Raw genomic sequence first — 22,348 nt, 5'->3', positions numbered from 1 at the left:
ACCCTCCTGCTCGGTTCAGAGGGAGTGGATTTTATCATTTTAATCACATCAACGGAAAATGTGACCCGAACACGCTGCCGGTCCTGGTCATGTGTTTGTCCTCCATCGTTCTACTGCACTGTGCAGAATATCTTTTCCATCTTCTCCACATGGTCCCTCGGCCTGGTCAGCCCCCGTTCGACTCCTGCAAGCGTCTTGTCACCCTTCCTCGATGCACTCAGGTGCATTGGACTAGCAGTCGAAGACGAAGTTGAAATAATTGTCCATCCCAGCTGACATTTGTACTGGGCTGTTGCTCTGGGCGGCCTGACGTCATCTGATCCCATTTCTTATTCCGGTTTCATTGCCCTCGTCTCCTTCCCGAACCCCCGGCGCTGCGCTGATGCCTCATGTTTTGTTAAGAAGCCAATCTTGATCTACGAGCACTGGCTCCCACAAACACCTCTGAGCCAAGGAGTCGACATGATTGATACCCAAACTGGCGTCTTGTTGGATGAGTTTACCAAACACAAACCTCTGCAATCTTTTTTTGTGTTTTCTGACAGACCTCAGAAAACCAATCGAGGCGCACCGAAACGCTGATGGATTTATTTGGCTTCGATAAGAAGACGGTGTAGTTACACGTATCATACATGTGGCAATTACTTCAGCCATTGATTGTATTGGATGAGTACTGAGGCGAGTCGTACCTCTTTGCTGCTCCATTACTCTCCAAGCCCTCCAGCCCCCCCCATCACCGCTGCCACCACAAAGCCTGGGGAGTCATAAAGACCTTCATTCTACCATGCTTCGGGTTGTTGACCAAAGCTACAGGCCCGGTTCTGAGTTCCAAACTGCAGTGGTCAGTAGTCGACTTTTCTTCTTCTTCCTCTTGAATTCCAGTGCAGTGAGAGACAGAGAAAACACAGGAAGGTTGTCCTCTTTTCCATGCGTCATTCATCATTAAATGTATGAAGATTTGCGCTGGCTCCGCCACTGCTGGTTCCTCTTAAGCTCACTATTGCGGCTGTGTGGTGGAGGGCCGTCATCCATCCCCGAGTTTGTCTCCAGGTTTGAGCAAACACAGCAGACGCAGCACTCTGTTCATATTAGCGTGTGTCAGATAAGACCAAATAGAAAGCTAATCGTTTCCCCTTTTACCGCATGTATAACAGGAAGCAGTGCGGCGTCCTCCGGGAGCTGCTCTTTTCTCTGTTTGTGTAATCCCCCAGACTTATTTGGACAAATGTGCAAATGGAAATGGACGTCGTTGGTTATCTTGAATAAAGTGAAGTCGGTGGTTAAGCAGGAAAAGCTTTTAGAGGAGAGTGAAGCAGGCGTCCAGCACATGAGTGGGTTTCAACACTGACTTCCACTCTCTAATATTTCAGCCAGTTGAGTTACTACCAAGGAAACAGACAGAATTCAACTCGTGAAAAATGTCATTTTGGAGAAAAATTGTTGATATACAATTGGAGTTGATATACAGAGGGAAAAAAACGAAAATCAGGTAAGAATAACAGAAGTGACGGCCTATTGGCAGGAAACACTCCCTCCAGACGGTGTGATGTCCTTACTTTACCTAGAAGTGTAAAGTCAACTTGGAATGCAGTGGTTCAGAATGAAACATTGTTGTGAAATCTATCTACTGTGTCGGTACCAGGAGGATAACAGTTATGTATAGAAGCCAGTCTGCCAAGTAAACACAGCAAAAATGAAACAAGTACAATATGAGAAGTAACAATCCTCACCTAGCATTAGCTACGGAGATAAATTACTCTATCTATTTATCTTTACTTGTATTTAATTTGTTTTGTCACGATACTTGTTTAGATATAATCTGTATTTATTTGTCTTGTGTTGTTTAATAACTTGTGACTTCACTTTTTTTTTCTTTTTTTTTTTGCTGATGCTTTGTAGATGTCTTTGATGTTTGTTGTGTATCTTTAATGCCTTTGATATATGTCAGTGTCTTAGTTGTCAATGGCTGCTGTGACATGCTGAATTCCCCCCACTGTGGGACAAATCTAAAAATCGAATCTAAATATAATGTACGAGGAAGAATTGAACACTGTGTCATAACGTTCAGAGAAAACAATGAAATACGAGGAGGTCAAAAGTTTTGTTTTTTTAAGGGAGTAAATATTTAATGACAAGTCAAAGAAAACAGGTTGTTTCTAAAGAAACACAAAATGACTCTTAAAAGATGTACGCATTCCAGTTACATAGAATGTTAAATATCTTGAGTCACCTTATTTTACACAAGAACAATAGAATTAAAAAATGATATATGGGCCTGGTCTGGGTCTCATAGTGGGCGGAGTTGTAGTTTCTTCTGGCCTTTTGTTCAGCTGTGATGTGTTCTTTTCTTTGATACTTATCAGAGGTCTTAAAGGGATCCACAAAGGGGCCACACTGGGTACAGGTTTTTGTTGCAACTAACCAGGAGGATAACCAAACACCAATAAGATGTCTGAAGATGGTTGTTTGTCAGCCTGGTGTCACTTGTTTCAGCTGACACCTGATTGGTTACCCAATGTGAGCCTGCACCCACTGAGGCTCTTTTTTCATTTTCGATCATTTGACTAAACTTTGTGCCCAGACAAAGTAGGTCCAGAAGTTTCCTCCACCTGCTGCCTCCGTCGTCTGGATCACAACCTGTAACTCCCCCGCCAGGACCATAAATGGACTTAACCGGCCAGAGAAACCTCTTATCAGCCCCGCTGTCTCCGGTTCAGAGGATGAGTTTGTCTTTTCTCACTGGGGCTTCTTCTCATTGGCTTTTATTGCTTGATGGTGCTGGAGGAGGACGAGGAGCTGGTGTAGTGAACGGCATTTACTGATCATGACATCAGCGTCATCATGTCTGTAAGAGTTGAAACGGCTGAAACGGCGGTGTGAATTATGGATTATTATCACTGATGTTCCCTCATATTCTGCTGGTGAACCATTACAGCCTCATTTATCGTCAGAGGTGGATCTATTTTTGGAGCAATTGCTGACGTTATGATCATTTAAAGTGAATTGGAGAAACCTCAGATTTATTTCGGGAGCAGGTTTGCCCTCACTGAAGCACTTGCTTGGGCCCTTGTTCCGGGTTTCTACTTCCAGCTTCTGAGTTTCTGACCATGATGATGACTCATTGGAAAGCATCCAAGCTGAGCCTAAAGCTGGAGCGGGATCATGTCCGGGGTGTCCCTCATCTCTCGTCCAATGGCAGCTGACACTAGTTCATGCACGTGGAGTAATGACTATTGGGAAGAGGTCAATAATGACTCATGCGTGGGTAGCTCTAACCATGTTACTCCAAAAAATCCTTACTAAACTAAAACATCTTGCCAAACACAGATTCACATCCGACCCACAAAAACGGGTTACAGGCTTGGATAAAAGGAGTAGCAAAGCATGAGCCATATCTGACTTACAGTAGCGGAGCAATGCTCTGTCTTGGTTGGTTTCACCTGATTCTGAATCAGGAAATGTAAAAGTGAAACAACCACTGTTTCACATTTTTAGGTCCATTTTAAGAGTTAAGAGTTGCTTGTCTTTAAGTGAATCAATGAGATGCTTCAAAAGCAGGTCTGTGTCCACGTTCGTGTGACGGTGAAGGAGATAACGGTGGTGGGATAATGGGAGGCGTCAGGCGCCATGAACCTGGGACAGCAGACCGTGAAGACAAACTCCTGCCGCGCTCGTAAACGTTAGCGAGCACATTAGACGGCGCAGCTGAGCCGTCTTCATTAGAGGAGTTTGTCCAGGTGAGGTCGCATCAGCGTCCTGGTGAATCTTCACATCACTTGCTCCCCGAAGCCTCCTGCAGAACATCTGACGTTTGAGAGGTGATATTGAGCGAGCAGCCTTTGACCTCGGCCTGCAGACCATATTAAAGGTCACAAGGGTCAGAGGGGGCGAGGTCACTGATCAGTAAATATGCGTCATCCATGAGGTCGAGGTTTGGAAGCTGAAGGAGTTTTGGACTGAATTTTGATTCATGGAGGTCAAAAAGACAGTCGTCCGCTTTGGCACGAACGACACGAAGGAGAAAACCAGTGAGGTTCATGGATGTGGTGAAGGAGGCGGCGGGTGCTCGGAGGCCGACTTGCAGTTGAGGTAGTCCAAAAGACGTATGAAACTTAAGCTTCCCAACGTGTCTTCAGTAATGAAACTGGTGTGAGCACAGCGACGTCTTGATTCATAGGGAAGTGATCATCTCTGTATTGACCAATCAGAACATGAGGCTCCCAGACTTGGTTTTAATCATTAGCTCAACCAATTGAGAAAAGTTGGGGAGTGATACATGGTCACATGACTGACGTGACCAATCATCAGTTTGCCTTTCAACATAAGTGCACAAAAATCTGAGATAACAGTCGCGTGGACGATTTTTAAATCTTACCTTTGATCCAGTTCTGTTTTACTTCAGGACAACATATAACTTCACTAAACATTACAATACAAAACAATACAATTATCGTATTATGATCCTTTTTTTCGTTGTTGTTACTCAATTCCAAATGTCATGCAAAAAAAAAAAATGGTTTCATTTCAGAACAACATGACACAACATGGAATAGCAAGTTTGTTGCCTCATATTTTGACCTTTGTTGGGGATGAGGACACACAGAGAAAGCAGTCTTTCAAAATAGAAATGTAAATGAAACTGAACACCAGCAGGAAGGCATGTTTATCATCCGACGATCTTGGCATCCACTCGCCTTTTTGGATCAACAAAGCTTCAGCCACAGACGTAAAAGTGAAGAAGTTAGACCTCCTGGCTCTCCGCTCACTCTTCACTGCTGAAAATGAGTTTTCTCAATCTTCCCAACAAATCTCTCCTGACACTTGGAGATGCGAGCAGAGGGCCATCGTGGCTGTGAAGAGCCAGCAGGTGGATTGCTTTGATGGATGGTCCAGTCTGGTCAGGAGATAATTCCGACTCCTGGCAGGTAGAATAGAAGCGTGTGGATTTTACTTCAGACAGAAATGACATCATCTCAGGCCTGGGTCCTTCTCTGCTGACTCTCATGGTGCACAGAGGTGTCTACATGAGGTCATGAGAGAAAATAGATAGATACCTGGAACACGTCCGTGTTTATAATATCACTGACTGTGTGAGGAAAGAGAGAGTACGCAGTCGATGATGGGTGATAAAGGACCCGCACTGTTGGAGATACATTATTAATGTGACGCTGCTCTGAAACAATAATGAGTCACATTTTCACCATCATGACAGATGATCCAGATTATTCATCCTTAAACACAGGCGTATCGGGTTTGTGGCCTCATAAGATCTGTCATCTGCTTGAATTCTCATGTGTCTTTTGATCATGTTTGTCTAACTATGTTATAGAACATGATCATATCTCCACTCGCAATATTCATCCCCTCCTATTAATGTTTCAAAGTTAAAACCACGTGAGTCACAATTGAATAACGGAGGCTTGGACCACGTCGAAGGATCAACTGTAAAGTTCTTTTCCATATTTGCTCCCCGCTATCATGTTGCTTTGAATCACCGACTGTGGAATCACACAGGGAACTTGCGTGTCCGTCATCATTGGTCAGCGCGCGCGCGCGCGCACGCATCGATGGTGGAGGTGTGGTTTGTTTGGCGAAGCATCAGGTATCATCTCCGTCTCTATATAAATGCACCAACATCAGGACAGAGCAGCATCACGCAGCACCAGCACGGTGACAGCCTCAGCACGCGCCTCTTCTGAAAGTAAGTGGTTACTTTCTGTTTCCTCCATTTGAGCGACTTTTTTTAACCATATCACGCACGCTCACTTTTACGCACACGTTATGTGCTGATGTTTCCAACAGATGGCAAACCTTCTGCGGACGTGGATGAAGTTCTCTGCGCTTCTCTTGTGTCTGCTGGTGGTCTGGACCACTTTTGCAGACGCGTACCCGCCAAAACCGGAGCTTCCACCCAGCAACGCGTCACAGGAGGAGTGGGCCAAGTACCACGCCGCGATCCGCCACTATGTCAACCTCATCACCAGACAGAGGTGAGTCCTGGAAGTGACGTCCACAAATGTACGTCAGATGTCTGTCACACTAACCATCATTCAATAAAAAGCAAATAGATGTGGCCACGAAGTTCTGCCGAACTACTACCACAAACTACAATCGAATCCCAACATTAGAACGCATTTGTTTTTGCCTTTTCAGAAGAGAATCCGAAATGTATTTCCCCTTTTCTAACTATCCACCAACATTAAGAAAGAATTTCTACATTCATTGAATTTGCTCCTGAATACCTTTTAAAGGCATTAAAAAAAAAAACTTTAAAAATGCCTTTAACCTCTTACAATGTGCTTTATAATGTGAATATGGTCAGATTTTAGAAAACTCCAAACAACAAATCCTATTGGATAAATGAACCACTGTAAGTGGATGTATCTATATAATATTATATAATATTACTTTTTTTTTTTTTTTTAATTTAGTTTATTACTTGTTTAGAAGGAGCAATAGTGGTACCAGCTTCAAACTAAGTTTTAGCTCAATTATTTACTGGGTTGACATATAAAACATCAAAATAATGATAAACAATAACCACGTTTCACTATATTCCTGTCAGTTCTAAATCCCACTGAAATGACTACAAACATAGACTGCTTTAACTGCTGTAAGATAGTTAAGGCTTTCTTTTCCCATTTTCTCAGATAAGTTTCCAAGACAGAATTTAGATTCTTTGTTCCAGCATGATTTGTTTTTGTCATTGATAACTCTATATTCATTAAAAATACAAACTGATTCTTATTTACTGCATCTCAAGAAATTAGTTTGTTATTGCTGGTCTTAAGTGTATTATTTCATTTATTTTATCGATTACAATCATTACTGTTATTTTTGTGGCGTTGCCTGCATGACTTAGAAATTTCACTCTTTCATTTGTTATGTCTATATTTAGCCATATATGATTGACACTTAAAAAAATGTATTATTTCGTTCCCATCACTTTGTAGTAAAGATGAATGATTGACTGAAGTTCTGACATGACGGTGGGTCTGTTATAAGACAGCAGCAGGTGTCTGTGTTTTCTTTGAAGGACCTCTAACAGATCACACACACACACACGCGCGCCTGCTTCTGGACTCACTGAACAGCAGCTCTCCAAATGAATTCGCCACTGGTCACTGTTTTTGCAACAAAAGCGAATGTCTTACAAACAGCTGTTATGTGTAATGGCTGCTCCCTGGATCAGATTGATTGAGGTAGTTATGTTTACGCAGGCATCGATGCAGCTTGAGATTTCCTTGTCAGTGGTGACTTTTGAAGGACTGGGTGAAGTGGAAATTGATTGAAAACCATCACACACAAGAGCGAAACTGACCGCTTGGAGTTTTTGTTCATTATTGACAGGTATGGCAAGCGATCGTCTCCGCAGCAGGAGGTGGCCTGGCTGCTGTTTGGGGCGGATTCAAACCAGGATTCTGAACCTCGGTGAGAGGAGCGTCAGTTGCACTTTCACTCCCTCTGTGTCTTTTTTAAAAATATCTTTTATTTCCTGAAAAAAAAGAAAAAGCAGAGAACCTTTGCTGAGATATAAAAACTAAAAAAAAAATTGCATATTTAACGCTATATCTCATTGTTGCTATGCATTTATTTTTTTCTACATAATTTGATCCCATAATATACTGTAAACATCACAGATAGCAATGAGTTCACTGAAGAAGAGGGTGGCGCTAAAACAAGAGAATAGTGTCATCGACAGTACCATTAAGGACCTGTACTTATAAAACCATCGACGGAATAATTACTTTAAATCAATCAGTATGTCTGACGGTTTGAGGGAAACGTTCCTGTTGTTGATTTTACAGTACTATTTGTCTGTATTTGCTGATGATTGTTTTCTGAGTGGCTCCAATCCAGTAAGTCAATAAAAACCCCATTACTGGGCCGGCGTTCTGTCCGCTGCGGTTTGAAATATGATCGCAAACCGGCTTCATTAATAAACATCCAGCAGCAAAATAATAGAATCCTGGCTGACAGTATTGTGCTGCTGGACTGTGGTAATGTTTTGCATTGGTCAGGGATGATTAGATTTGTAATAAATAAGTAAGAAATAAGTAAGAAATAAATTCAGGACGCCGACCGGCAGGACGTGGTGTAGCTGCTACTGCTCTTAGCCTCAGAGCAGTTGCTGCTCTCAGAGTGAGCGCGGGTCTTGCAGAGCGGTCCTTCTGTTCTCCCTCTGTAAGATCACATCTTTATTCATTTCATTCAAACTTTTCACATTATTTGTATACTTTGTTTTGATTGGTATAATATTGGATGGAAATTTTGCCATCCTTGTTTCATTCAAATTTCATTTAAAGTGACATTTGTTGTCAGACATGCAGGAAGATGATAAACTGCTGATATGAATGCAGTTGCAGGTGAACAGATCTAGTGATGGGTCAATGAGGTGTCATGAAACTGCAGGGTTGATGAAACAGGCCACTAGATGGCGCTCTTGGTTCAGAAATGACTTGACGTTTCAATGAATTAGTTGCTCAAATGGTTTTACAGCAGACACTGCCATCTGGTGGCCTGTGACAATGAGGACACTGTGTCACGAAACCTCATCGATCCATCAATTGAACACCAATGATCTGTACTTGCGACAGATAACATAAAATCCCACTCTGTTTGAATGCTGGATTTCAGCTATAGATTCTAATTATATAAACGTCTTAAACCTGAGGTCCGGGGGCCATCCACGCCAAGTCATTGTACTGTATGTGGCCTGCTTGCTTTCAAATCATAAAGACGGGTGAAAATGACATTAAAAAGTGCCAAAACTTCATCACCTCTAACAAATCTTGACATGACCACCCATGAATATTACCATGTTCAAGATGTGCCATACTGTTTTCCAAGAAAGCCAAGCTCTTTAAAGTCAGCGATTCATCTGCAACGTCCAAAAACGTAAAAACTATAGTTTGGATTTAGACTCACAGAGAGATTTGATGATCAAACTGTAACAGACTCGTCGATAAATATATATTTTCTCCCGCCCAGCAAAGTGGACTTAGCGTCAGCTCTTGCATGTTTGAGTTTGACGTCTGTGATCCAAAGCAAAGCTATTATTCAGCCATGAAGATTTGGGACATACACTGGCTCAGTTTAATCATCTAAAAAGAAATAACAGGGCCTCAAACTGTGAGGACAATTGCTTTGTGGACAATTGTGATGAACAGGAAAAAAAAACGAATGAAAAAAACACAGGTCTTAGCTGATGTTCTTCTCATTTTCAATATTTTTCAAGGTCCTGAAATGACAATTCAATCCACACATTTCTCCTAATCTACTTGGCTCCCAAATCCCTCCGACTGACTGATGACTTCTTCCTTGTCTTCTTCCACCAGCTTGGACTACAACGATCAGTGGTAACTGACGGAGCTCCTTCGTCTCCCTGCCCAGCTAAAATCAACCCACAATCAAACACAGACATTTCTTCAGGGCACATCCTGCTTCTCAAACTTTGTGGACGTCCTCGCTGAATGTTGCGTATTGAGCATGCATCTGTTTGTCTTTCTCTTGGGTTCGTTTGGTGGCCAAAACATGTAAATAATTTGTATCAAATTCAACCACTTTACAATAAAATATGTGGAACTAAAGTTGACTGTGTTTATTAGCCTGTTTTGACCGATAATAATAGTGAATGACCTTTTTTGAAAAAAGATCATTTCTGTTTGTTTGAAATCTCAACATGCTATAGTACTGATTCTTTAAAGAATAACGTTGTGTTGCATGTGTCAAATATAATCTGTGCACGTGTCTATTTCTATATGTAAATTTATTAGGTCAAAGCGGTGACTCTGACCTTTATTATTGCTATTCCTCATGATGCCTGTGGGCGCCGCTGTTGACCACTAAGCGTGCTCACGTGAATCGGTCTCCGGGCTGGGAACGTCAACTCCACGCTGTTGTAGCAACCAGCAGACGCATTCGCCATCCCCAGGACTTCCACGGGCATCTGAGATCGGTGACCGCGGATCGAAGAGAAGCGGATTCAGACCCATGGGGCTGCGCTTGTGAGGGCAGAGAGGTCGGTTTGGTTAGCGCTGCTGGCGGACAGTCACTGCAGAGATTAGAGAAGAGCCGTTTCTGCTTCGGAGCGGTGAATCCCGGAGACGTTACTGACGTGGAGGAGACACTGGAGGACAGGTGAGTCTCTGGACATCATCTCGGAGGAGACCGTTAAGGTCAACCGGGGGGTGACCGCGATGATAGAGCCCACCTTGCTGCACCACCCGGGGGTGCATTTTTAGCGCAGCCGAGCGATATCCAGCGGACCTCATGGCAGAAAATAGATGTGCCGTTGAAATGTGAATGTATGACACTTGCTGTTAAGATAACTGCGTACAACTGACTGGATGCAGAGTCAATGGCTCATATAGACCTCGTTATTAGCTCGGTGAGCATTGTTGTTGTACGCCAATGGCCATCCTTGTTCTTAAATTAAGACTTTGATATGTTACTGAAATGTAGTTTTCATATTCTAATTCATATTTAGTAAGTAAAAGAACTGCGCATGCGCACAGGTGTACCTCTAGAACTCATTCACCAAAAGCGAATTTTTATACACTCCGTGTTTGTCAGTTATTGATAAATATTTAGTGGTGTTTTACCCAATCGCATTTAAAAAAAAAAAAAAAAAATCTTCTACTTTGTAGCGCCTTAAACTGTGGATCATGGATCTGTGGTCAAAGGAAGGAAAGAGGTTGAACTGACTGGCAGGATGAAAATACTGTGGACTGGCCTCATTGGTCATCCTTTTGCTCGCGCATAATATGTACACGCTTGTTGCAAACGGAAAGGGTAGCTTGACTAAACAAAAGTTTCAGATGTTATTGGGACAAGTGGCCTGAAATGCTTCACAGAAACACACAAAAGGAGAAGCTTTGTCTTTCTCTGACAGCAGAGGATTGGTGGAGGCAGAGCTCCTGCTGATGTGTGCTCCAACAGAGTTTGGATGAAACAAGTCGCCGACTCACAGAAGTGGCCACCACCACCACCACAATGAAAACCTGTTTCATGCCGTTACCATCCCCCACAAAAAAAACAAAAAACAAAACACTGATAATAATAGGTGACGATAGAATTCCTTCTGTTTTTAAGACTTGTCTGTTTTCTCATCCGCACTGCATGGAAAATACCACTCTGAATAATCATTTATTATACACGCAACTTGCACATTCTCCTTGTGTTCAACTGTGTTTACTGCAGTATCTTCTAAAAGACTTTTGAAGTACTGATGGACTGATTGAAGAGTGTCCTTGCACAGTTGTCACAGCAGAAGATTGATCGAACGATATGCTTTGCGCTGCAACTATTTCGCCTTTGCTGTGAAGACATTGGGTTGAATTTCCACACTGCCTGTGAATTTCCAAGTTCCGGGCACAACTGGAACGCACCCGTAGAGCAGGTAAAGGGTTTTTATTCCAACCATCAGGAGCACACAGTTTCACCTCTCAGGTGTCTGAAGAGTCGACTCACACGATTGCCAAACTGGTGCTGCTTGGAACGTAAACCAAAAGCTGTGTATCCGTTTCAGACCACCGTTCTAGACGAGGTTTTCAGGACAACAGTGCATTGGATATTCTTAGCTCATAGAAACAATTGTGTTAAGGAGCTCCTACAACACACACTCAGGAGATGTGACGAAGATGCCTTACCAAAAAAAAACAAACTTTTTTTTTTGCCATAACTCTTAGACTACGGTGTTGCTGCAATATAAAGGCTCTTTCCACACCTCTGTTTGCTTTTCTGCTGGATTCCGTGCTCGCGTGCAATGTTTTCATCTGAGTATGACATGGAGGGAACGGGAAGGAGCACCTAAGCTTGAAGTCAAAGCTGTCTGTGGAAACATGACGAAATGCTCTCTCCATGGCTTTACCTTTCGTTTGGTCTTCATGACTGAAAGAAGAAATGCAACAATACTAGCGGGTGAAATAAATGCCTGAAGCTACTTGACCACTTCTACTTCTATGGACCTGGTCGTCTGCTGATGCTGTAGCTGAAGCTCCCGCTTCTCACTCTAAGAGTTAGTTCAGCCTCCACTGTGGGCTTTTGTGTGGAAGGTGTTCCATTCTGGACTGGCTCTTTGACGATCATCTGGCAGAACCAGAATGTATGGGAAGTGTGCTGCATTGGCTTCAGCTCTGATATTGAAGAAAAGTTGTATACTATTGCACTCTGTTAAAAAGGCAAGCCATAATATACATAGATTTATTTATTTCATTTTTAAATAGTCGTTCTATAGCTCTATATGACGTGGGATATATTTCTAATCTGCATAATTTTATTCAGCACGGCCCTTCTCATTTGTCTGGATTTGGGCTGGCACTGAAAGCTTAGTGGCTTATGCAAAACTAATGGAAGTCACAGTGGCTGGTTTAAGGAGATCTGTTTAAGACTTCCAAAGGGATTAAATTAAGAGCTGCAATATTCTTAACACTGGAGTTGGAAGTTAACCATACATTTTGACAACCTAAGTGATTGAGTTTAGCGCGCACATTGACAAAAAATGACCCAACATTTGAGTCTGTTTTGGGGTTTCCAGTCCTTATTTTGGCCTGACAATGCCACGTTTTGTGACATCAGCTTTGACTTTTGACTGAAAGTGGCTGGCAGGCAGGAGACATTAGAGGCTTTTACTGTGTAATTTTGTCAAGCCTGACATTAGTTTCACAATTCAGGAAAATGACAAGCCACTATCTTTCTGTGCTTCCTGCTTCAGTGCCTTGAAGCAATTAGGTCTGATTCATTAAAATGTTTGCTGAAGCTTCCATTTGAAAAGGAATGACTCACAAATTCAATCAGGTTCAAACAAAATAGTCTTTGCTCGTTCATCTCATTTTGACTTTTCAAATATTGCTGTCCACGGTCAGCCGGGAATTGTTCGGATTGCTCCATCCTAACTGCTATTTAATTGTTGCATAGACTGCAGTTGGGCAGGAAAACTCTCCCTCACTTTCTTTCTTAAGTTATCTTGAGGCAAGTTTTCATGCATGTTTCTTTTGCTGTTAGGAACATTGGAGAAAGTTCAATTGATGTCCATCAGGGTTGGGCGATATGGACAAATAAGTTATCGCGCTAAATGTTGTCATTTCGACGATAACTGTAATTATCACGATAAATTCTATTCCATGTGTTGGACACACTTCAGTCTCTCTTGAAACTGTTTTATGATGAAACTCATTAGTGGAGTTTGTCTCCAGCATCATTATTTGTTTATGTTTAAACATAATAGTGAACTAAGTGTAGAGATGAGAAATTCAATGTTTCACATCTCTGGTAGAAGCCGCTCCAGTCTGTCAGACTGCTCCGCCAGCTTTATTTATGGGTTAAATTGAGCCGTCTGTCTGCTGTGTCTAATGTCTCTGAACAGTTGGCTTTAACTATGGACCAGTCTGGACACATTTCCTCGATGCTATTGAAGAAACATTAGAAATAATTGGAATAAATGATCATTTTGTCATAGTCTATTCTCCAAATCATTATACAAACTGTCAGTCCTTTGTCTTGGGTGATGAAAAACCTTTTCACACTTCTCCCTCCTAAAATGGTTGTTTTCCATTGCCTTACTGAAGATTTCACTAATACTTTGACTGTTTTAGAATTTGTTGATGGTCCCTAACTGATGCTGGGTCGTAGCATTAGCCGCCTGTGAAAATATGTTTGCGATAAGTGAACCCCACTCAGTGATGCAGAAGAGGACGCCGCTGCCAATACCAGAGCGGAGCTCCGTCCAATATCCAACTGTTTTCACCATGGTGTTTCACCACGGTGTTTCGCCGAGGCACCGGCGCAGTGGGAGACCTGCATGTGTTGATGTGAACCAAGGCAGACCATGTGAGAGAACCTACCGAGGACGAGAGACTCAGAGTCGACCAGTGTCATTATCAAAGGTTCCCTGTATTAAAAATAAGTTTAAAACTACGATCGTGAACCAAAGTCCACCACACTCTCCACAACTCTCACACGCCGTTGTTGGCTGTCAAACACGCGGTCCCGTCATGTTCATGTATGCAAGTTTAATGCAGCGAGTGTGTCACATGTATTTATCGTGAAATGCAGCATTGTCATTGTGGAGAATGTGTTGGGCGATATATCGTGTACGATAAGTTATCGCCCATCCCTCATGTCCATATTTCCTCATGGAACAGCAATGCGTGTCCAGTTGAGAAAAATCTAACTTTATTTCACTAAATGTTCTGGAATTTCCCTCTTTTCATTCTCAAAAAAAATCTTTCACTCAAAATGCCCAGTAGACCCCCAGAGGGCTTTACTACATGAATGCTTGTTCTTTTTAGTGTCTGAACTGTTTAAATCAACGCTCATCTATTCGGCCTCTAAGTGCAGGCAATCTCAGGAGAAATTTGAGTGATATTGAAACTCTGACCTTTACTTTTCCACCATCATCATGACTATGACTTAACAGAACGTGACAAAAAGAAGCTTTAATGAAATCCATGCCACACTGTGAAGGTATATCAGCCCCTGTGGGCCACTCTCCCCATTTTGCTCGAGGCCTTTTAGCCTCTTGGTGGTATGTACATGACATTTAATTTTAATCACACTTATTACTGTCGGTATGAGCTGTGGGGGAAGGAAAGCACGTATCACTCAATCGATTTTACTGGAAGAGAGCTGTCACGTAGCTGCAGATTACGATCATGTTTCTGAGGTAATGTTTTATGACAACGGAAAAGATGCTGTTGGACAGGATTTATGCATTTGTTGTGCCTGCTTTGCCTCATGTGGCCTTGTCTTCATGACAGTTCATGAGGCACGTGCCTCATGAACTGTCATGAAGACAAGGTGACACATTTGGCAATTTCGAGATTTTTTTGCTTTGGATTTCGAACGAAAATCCAGAACTCAAACGCCCCTGAAAAAAGCCGTAAAAAAACATAATGTGCGCTGACCGATCAGCTGACCCACGACGCACTTTGTTATTGTGTATAACGCAGCCTCTGTATGCAGACGTGTCCTGTTAGCTTCATTTACTGGCTGTTTTCTCTTCATATTGAGGTGTAAAACCTTTCCTGTCTCCACACTGGACCGTGGTAGAGTGTCAAAGGGGAGGTGCTCGCTCTCCACACCTCCGAGGCTGGAGCGCTCACTCCAGGGTTTGATGTCCTGTTGTGGGCTGGAGCTGGGACAGGGGTGAGGCGAGTCTGGGACAGAGCGTTACTTGGTTTATGACTTTGTCACAGCCAAACTGCACAGAAGCGCACATTCAGAGCTGGACACGCACCGGGCACCGCTTCACTTCTGGAGAGACGTCACTCACTCGGCAACCCCTCCCACATGCATATATATATATATATATATATGAAGATATATAGTTTGAATGAATGTTTAAATGTGTGAAAGTTTAGAAAACCATCATAGATCCAAAGCCGATACTGTATGCTTATCTTGCATAAATATATGAAAGAAGATGAACAAAACTGTCAACACTTATCTTTAGTAAGGGAAAGAATCATATAAACTGGGTCAGCCAAGTAAAACAGCTGCCCAGGAGACCCTCTCGAAGTGAGACTGACAGTTTTATTGTGACAAAAGCTACTTATTTTATCTCAGTTATACTTATTTGACTCAGAAGTTTGTTTTCATAAAACGATACTTTTGTGCAAACAGATGTTTACAGCTTCTTTTTTACAAAGCACGTTAAGTGAAGTCAGTCATTGACGTGGCCTGTCGGAAGAGAAATGGACCGGAGGCAGGCTTATGGGCTGGGGGCGGGGCTTTGGACTAAAAGCCTGACGTGGCGGCAGTGTTCCTGTGGCAACCTGATGCTTAGCTCTAATGAGACAAGAAAAAGACATCACAATTGCGGAAATTCAACGTCCTCCAGTCGGAAAACGGCCTCACCACGCCTTCTCCAATGCTGCCTCCGTTTCGTCTGTGCAAGCGGGACATAGTCAAGACTTCTTATAGAGTCGCCATGTTTGTTTTGGAGTTTGTCGTTGTGGCCCTGGGCTGCTCCCTCTGGTGGATATATTGGTGAACAGCAATACAAACGTAAAGAATGCATGGAAGTATGTGATCAGTGACAGTAACATTGTTTGAAATGGACGGGTACAATTTTGTACGTACACTTTTGATTCCGCATCAAACATTCAACAAAGACTGTTGATGTGGGATGAAGATGAATATTCAGTCCTTAACTGTGGATCCAACATTGGGCATACATTTGACTCGAGTTCGACTTTGAATTCTGAAAATAAAACTTTAGCTCAAATTTAAAGCTTGTGTTTTTGACTGTTTGGAAAGTTTCTGAACTCAACAGTCTTTCTCAATATGTCTTTGTAAATATACAGCTTATTTTAACACAAACATGAATCAGTAAACGACAAAATTGTTCCATTATTAAATACAGTATTAGTAAGTATTAAAATGCTCAACGAACAGATTAAAACTCAGTTGTCAGTTGTGGAGTACTGATTGGTTATTCTTCACAATAAAAGCTCGATCCGTCTATGCCAGTCTTTTGGCCTACCAATGTGTCTTTGCAACCCACTGTAATATGAAGGAAACAAGGAAAAAAAGGAACAGTTGTTTTTGAAATGTTTCTCACACATGTTTTGCCGTCAAATAAACACACCACTTATTTCACAAAGGGTTTGCATGTCATCCACTCAGTTGACAGAAATTGTAGCTGAGGCAAAAGACTACAATTTGAACACATTTTTCAGTGCTGAAACAGGTGTGTTGCAGGCCACCATTGCAAAACTTTTTTGTTTAAGTCTTATAAGTCCTTGATGTTGGGCGTAGTTGGAGTGTTCCAAAAATTAACAATAATAGTCCAAATGTATGAACACTTTCATTTTAATCAGAGCTCTGACTGTGCATTTCATTCACCACATATATGGTAAGGCTGTAGGCTGTAGCTCCATTCTTGTTATTTACGGGTTTTCCCTTGTTGCCATGGCGACGCAGCGTGGCAGAAGCGAGGAGCTGCTCATGGTTGTCTTGGATACGACAGTTTTCCCTTGTAAAGTAATGAGGAGCGCTGAACCTGTGGGAGCGTTGAGTTATTTTTAGGCCTGACGCCAGGCTGCATGTGTGGATTAAGACCTGTTTGGCCACAGTGTGTGTGTTCGCATGTGCACATGTTTACAGGCTTTAATGCAGCAAGCTCACAGTGGGAACAGCTCAGGGCACTTTTCACTGAACAAACACCTGTGCCAACCACTTGTGTTATACCCGTCTTGCTCGTGTTTTTGTACTTTCTTCATGCCTGAAAACATGTGGTGCTGGGGAGTGCAACATCTCCATATGAGTTGTATGCTGTTACATATCTTATTTGGAGGTTAAAATCTGATATCATTGTCAAAACTGTTGGAGTTAGATGAACTTGATTATTATGGTAATATTGTTGTCGCTGTTCCATCATTTGAGATAATAACCTACATCATTATAGTACAAGATTTTTATTTAAATTGCTGTCATTCTATAAAATCAAACTTTATTTCAGTGTTGTCAGTGAAGGCGATGCCAAAATCTAAAAGTGTTGACATACTGTACGTGATTAATTAGACAGCAAGCTTGTGTTGACATTCAAGGCACAAAGTCTTTGAAATCGTCAATACCTTGTGCTTTACTACGGTTTAAAAGAGTCAAGAAACTGACCGTTTTTAACCCCAGAACTACTGTTTGACAAGGCAGATTTCTCGCTGCATCTTCAGTCATATTTGCTTTGTGTCTGGCACTGAGTCAGTCAGCACTGTAGCAAACATCAGTGTAAATGCCACACTGTGTAACAGTCAAACTCATATTTACAAATGTAAAGACAGACCTCTCTGACTTTCATTTCAATCGTCTTTCCTCAGCAGGGTTCAACAAGTCATGGAAACCTGGAGGAATTGTTGGTTCAGAATAGGCCACACCTCTGAGTGGGGGTTTCACTGGCGCATGCTAATGTCTTGTGTTTGATTTAATGACTTTAATGAGGGTTTGGGCTTGTGATGTCATGGGCAGCTGCGGTATTCGGCTGCCTACTCCTTGCTGGGCGGAAAAAGAATTGTGTGCATGTGTTCATTTCCACAGCAAGAGCAGTGAAAAGATGACACTAAAAAGGCTGAGCCACCAGTTTCACAGCTGCAGATTCTTTGTGAACACAAATGGGCATCATTTAGTCCACTTCACCCTCTTACACTCTCAGTCTGTTTTATTTTTTTACATTGTGCACACAGTAATGCCCAAATAATTTGGGTTGCGGACATCCACACACGTTTATTTGGCTAATCTGAGCCCTTGTTTTCCACAATTGACATAACAAGAAGGTAGTGACAGAGTGAAAGAGAGTAGAGACAATTTCACCCAGCATGACTTCCTCCTCCGCAATCTCTCCAGTGTCAGCCAGGAACTGCCAAGCTGCGTACAAATCGGCTTTTGGCTTCTTAGCTGCCGTGTGGTCCCTGCATACTTTTAACAAGCTCTGTCATTTCCCAGTGCAAACACAGTATGCCAGGGATAAGCTCGGGGGGCTGGTATGTAGTATTAAGCACCTGATCCACACAGATCCAGGTTTTTCAGAAAACCCTTGCGGAGGGATGAATGCGCCTTTGGCTTTCATGCTGGTTACAGAGCTACATCTGTTCAACTAATGTAATTGGAATTTTGAGATGTGATCTGATGCTTTTACTCTGTTCCTGTTCATTATATCAGTTTCTTAACTAACTAAGTGGAATGGAGCTGTCGCTTGCATAAAAAGGTTTCTCAGAGAAATACTAATATTTATGACAGGTTCCCTCCTCATGTAAATAAATGTGATATTAAAAATAAACATCGTCATGAGACTTGGAACTGTTTGGCTTATGTGTGTCAGCAGACAGCATTGTGCTGACCAATAACCCCGTAAATACCTTGCTCTGTTGTTCAAAATCTTCAGAAAAGTGGGCACGATTGACAGGTCCAAACAAAATCCAGTCAGTGTCAGCCACCTTGGGTGTGGACTGTGCCCTGATTTTCAAAAGACAGGGCCAAACATTTGGTGAGAGAGTCAGCGTGCTGCTCAGCTGTGACCGGATATCCACTCTCCTTAACAGATGCTGCTGTTTTATTAACTCAGAGCATGTGTCTGCTTCCAAACACCAGCAAAGCTGGCACGATTGACATGTTCAAATTGTTTGTCAATATTCAAGCCACTGTCATTTTGCATATAGACTACTGCAGGGTTCCTAACCTGTTCCATAACGTAATGAAGAAAACCACAACAGAGTTGACCTACGTCTGAGTTAAGTGGTTATAGTTTGTGGGTATTTTAAAAAACGAAACTGTATTGTACTTAACATAGGCGGCATCAAAGCAGTGTTATATAACACAGCGGTCTATTTTATGCAATATGAAAGTGCATCAAATTTAGCATGCGTGGGATTCCCCTCTGCATTATCAGTGAATGCAGAATTTGCAGTTCATATTCTGTCGGAAATGTGTTTTTATGTATCGACGAGTCCTATTTTGTGGGCCAATAGTTCCCTGAAAAGGATGACCAATTGCAGCAGCTGTCATGTGGCATCGTGATGATAAAAAAATACATATACTCTACTACCTCAAATTGATTTGCGAAGAAGTACGTGATTTGTTTATGCCAATCACTGTCTTTCGTTGCTGATCGTAAAAACTGATCATCTACGGGGAGCCTAAGTCACGCCCATCTACTTCCGCCACATGGGACCTAAGTTAACAAAAAATATTAGCTTTGGCCAATGGAGAGAATATTTTCTGATCTAGCTTGAAACTTGCCATAGACCTCACATACGATCTATGTGAATTTGGAAGACACACTCTAATGCCGTGAGAGCGCTGCTTTTGGACCGGCATCAGAAGTTACTTTAGGTTCTGTGTTCTATGTACCAGCAAACTACAATGCTCATCTGACTCGACTGATGAACTTTACCAGAAAATAACTTAAGAGTTACTCATAGACCTCCAATCCATATGTAACGACACACTGTAATACATTACCTTTGGGCACAAAATTCCAGCCACATGAATGAACGTCTAGGTCTTGTCATACATCACGCTGCAGAGACGCAGGAAGAGCGCTCTGATGTGGAAGTGTTGTAATTTAACAAGCGACTTCTCTCATGATCGCATGAAAAATGATGAAAAAAAAAACAACTTTGGAATGTGAAATCACTTCTTACAACATCAGAACCACAGAAGAATCTATGCATCCCAGTCAAGTGCCAGCTCACCAAATATTTTCTCGTCTCCACTGTTCTCCAAAGCCAGACCTTACAGTTTCTAGAGAGAAACATGTCACCTACATGATGAAGGTTAAATCTAACTGTTAAATTATTGTTTACATTTTACACATTGTTTTATTGGCGATCATTGTTCAATGACGTTTGAAACTTCAATGACTGTACAACATGAAATCGTTCAACAGTCGAGATTATGATATGAATCCAAATAATCGAGATGATCATTTATACCATAATGCACCAGCCCTAAGTCAGACCCCTCCTGACTATCCTTGTACCTTGTTCAATGGATCAATTGGATTCAAGAGTGATCCACTTTAATCCTGCATGTTCACCCAGTCACTCAGTCTTTATGACTATAAAGGCCCGGTAGTATGCTTGTTTAAGTGACTTTTAAATTGGTACTAGATCTTTGTGGAACACCATTGTGCGGTTCTTTCCATTAAGTCGTGATAAATCGTGCTGTTTGTTGCTATTGGTCAAAAGTGGAGCCTCCATGAAGAGATTTACCAGCCGCTCAGAAGGAAGCAAATGGACTTAACATAAAATGATGTTTGAATGAAAACTTTGGGTTGATATTTATAATTTGTTGAACAAATATGTCTCACCACTGCTGCATTTCATTCTTTGTTAGTGTGAATTAGTAATGAGTCCAGGGGGTTTCATGACACAGTGTACTGATTCTCAGCGGCCACCAGATGGCACTGCTTGCTGTAACATGTTTGGACTTGCACAACTAATTCGACAGACATCGTCATTTCACATCATTTCTAAACCAAGAGCGCCATCTAGTGGCCTCTGAAAAGTAGGACACTGTTTCATCAACCCTGCATTTTGTCTACCCATCACCGATGTGAACCAATGTCTGATGGTGTTTTGTTTTGTTTATTTCTCCTTTAAGAAATGTATTTTTCAATGACTTGGTCTTCTCTTTTTTTGCAGTTAAATCGGCAAATAAGAAACCCGAGGTAACCACCCCATAAAATGCCAGTAGCAACTTCCAGTTCTGATTCGGGTAAGTGCTTTGAAATTTGTACGACTAAAACTCTTTTCAAAAGGCCTGGTGTGGCATAAGGAGTTATCCAATGATGTGTGTCCACGAATCACGAGCTATGACCTTCTTTTTGTTGCTTTGAAATGCAGCACCCATCAGCGGATGACTGTGTTGGTGCAAAATGTCTAATGAGACCATGGTCCTTTAAGGTTTACACAAATGATCAGTACTAGGAATTTAGATGCGGGATCAGGTGTCTTGTGAGCATCAAACTGTGGACAATAGAAAATCCTACCATCCTCCATTCTGATGCACATGTCCAACGGTGGGTCTAGTGGGGCAGCAGTTACCATCCAATTTAGAAGCATAACATAATCCGGAGGACTTCGCCCTGAGGGGAAACCCTCTTGCAGCTGCTTGTACTGTATGTATCCCACATTTCAGTCATTTGATAACCCCAGAAGAAAGTGACCAACTTAAAACAATACAGAATCATTGCCTCTGCAAACAATGTATGTTTAGAGTCAACAATAACTGTCTAATCGCTGAGTCACCAACAGCCGACGCTTTGGGACGTTCAGGACCACATACTCCTTTGAAGCAAATAACCTGTTAAGTTTCCCCACAGTCTATCATCTGCATAAACCAGAGCTAAAATCCTCAGTCCACCAAACAAGACGCCTCCTCTCCTTGCTTGTGCAGAAACTATATTTAGATGAGGAGCTGAAATTCAAACTGACATTCAAAATGTTGTCATGCCCGATTCATGGTATAGATCAATAGGACTGGGCGATTCATTGACTAAGTATTGTGGAAAATGTCTTGACGTTCTTGACAATCATCCAACGACATGGCTCGCCCTCTGCTTCCTGAAGTCCATGGGTCCTTGTGTTCTGAATCTGACTGATGACGGTGAAGACGTCCTTGACGTCCAAAATATACTGTGTGAATTCTGTTGTCGCCGGGGTGAGCACTCATAGAAAGCATGATACTAAAATTGAGTACATTTATGCCAGTAATCGATTAGACTGGTTGTTTTGTTTGGCAATTAGCATTAGCCACCAAGCTAACTGGTTTCAAGTGGGCATCACGTCTGTTCTGACTCGATCTGTGTGCATGGACATTGTTTTTACGTTTTTTATGTCTTTATTTTCTT

General features: G+C 42.1%; 2 protein-coding genes across 3 annotated transcripts in view; both read left to right on the top strand.

Moving 5' to 3' along the window:
* Positions 1-790: 790 nt before the first annotated feature.
* LOC128769085 (peptide Y-like) lies at positions 791-9,528 on the top strand. 2 transcript variants are annotated; one of them, XM_053882395.1, is made up of 5 exons: positions 791-841; positions 5,515-5,701; positions 5,803-5,990; positions 7,351-7,431; positions 9,339-9,528. In XM_053882395.1, exons 3-5 carry the CDS (start codon positions 5,803-5,805, stop codon positions 9,361-9,363), a joined length of 294 nt encoding a protein of 97 aa, XP_053738370.1. In that variant the 5' UTR covers positions 791-841; positions 5,515-5,701; the 3' UTR covers positions 9,364-9,528. The 2 variants fall into 2 exon arrangements, with proteins under 2 accessions (XP_053738370.1, XP_053738361.1); XM_053882386.1 differs by lacking the exon at positions 791-841 and having other exon boundaries at positions 901-5,701.
* A 321-nt stretch (positions 9,529-9,849) lies between these two features.
* mpp2b (MAGUK p55 scaffold protein 2b) overlaps positions 9,850-22,348 on the top strand; it is a 39,305-nt gene continuing 26,806 nt past the window's right edge. Inside the window, exons 1-2 of the mRNA XM_053882373.1 lie at positions 9,850-10,140; positions 21,141-21,213. Coding sequence (XP_053738348.1) covers positions 21,183-21,213 — 31 coding nt within the window. The 5' untranslated portion in view covers positions 9,850-10,140; positions 21,141-21,182. The remainder of the gene's footprint in view (positions 10,141-21,140; positions 21,214-22,348) is intronic.

Source organism: Synchiropus splendidus, chromosome 1, assembly GCF_027744825.2.
Source record: "Synchiropus splendidus isolate RoL2022-P1 chromosome 1, RoL_Sspl_1.0, whole genome shotgun sequence".
Lineage (NCBI taxonomy): Eukaryota > Metazoa > Chordata > Actinopteri > Syngnathiformes > Callionymidae > Synchiropus > Synchiropus splendidus.
The sequence above is the reverse complement of the archived record's forward strand: the minus strand, read 5'-3'. Positions and strand labels throughout refer to the sequence as shown.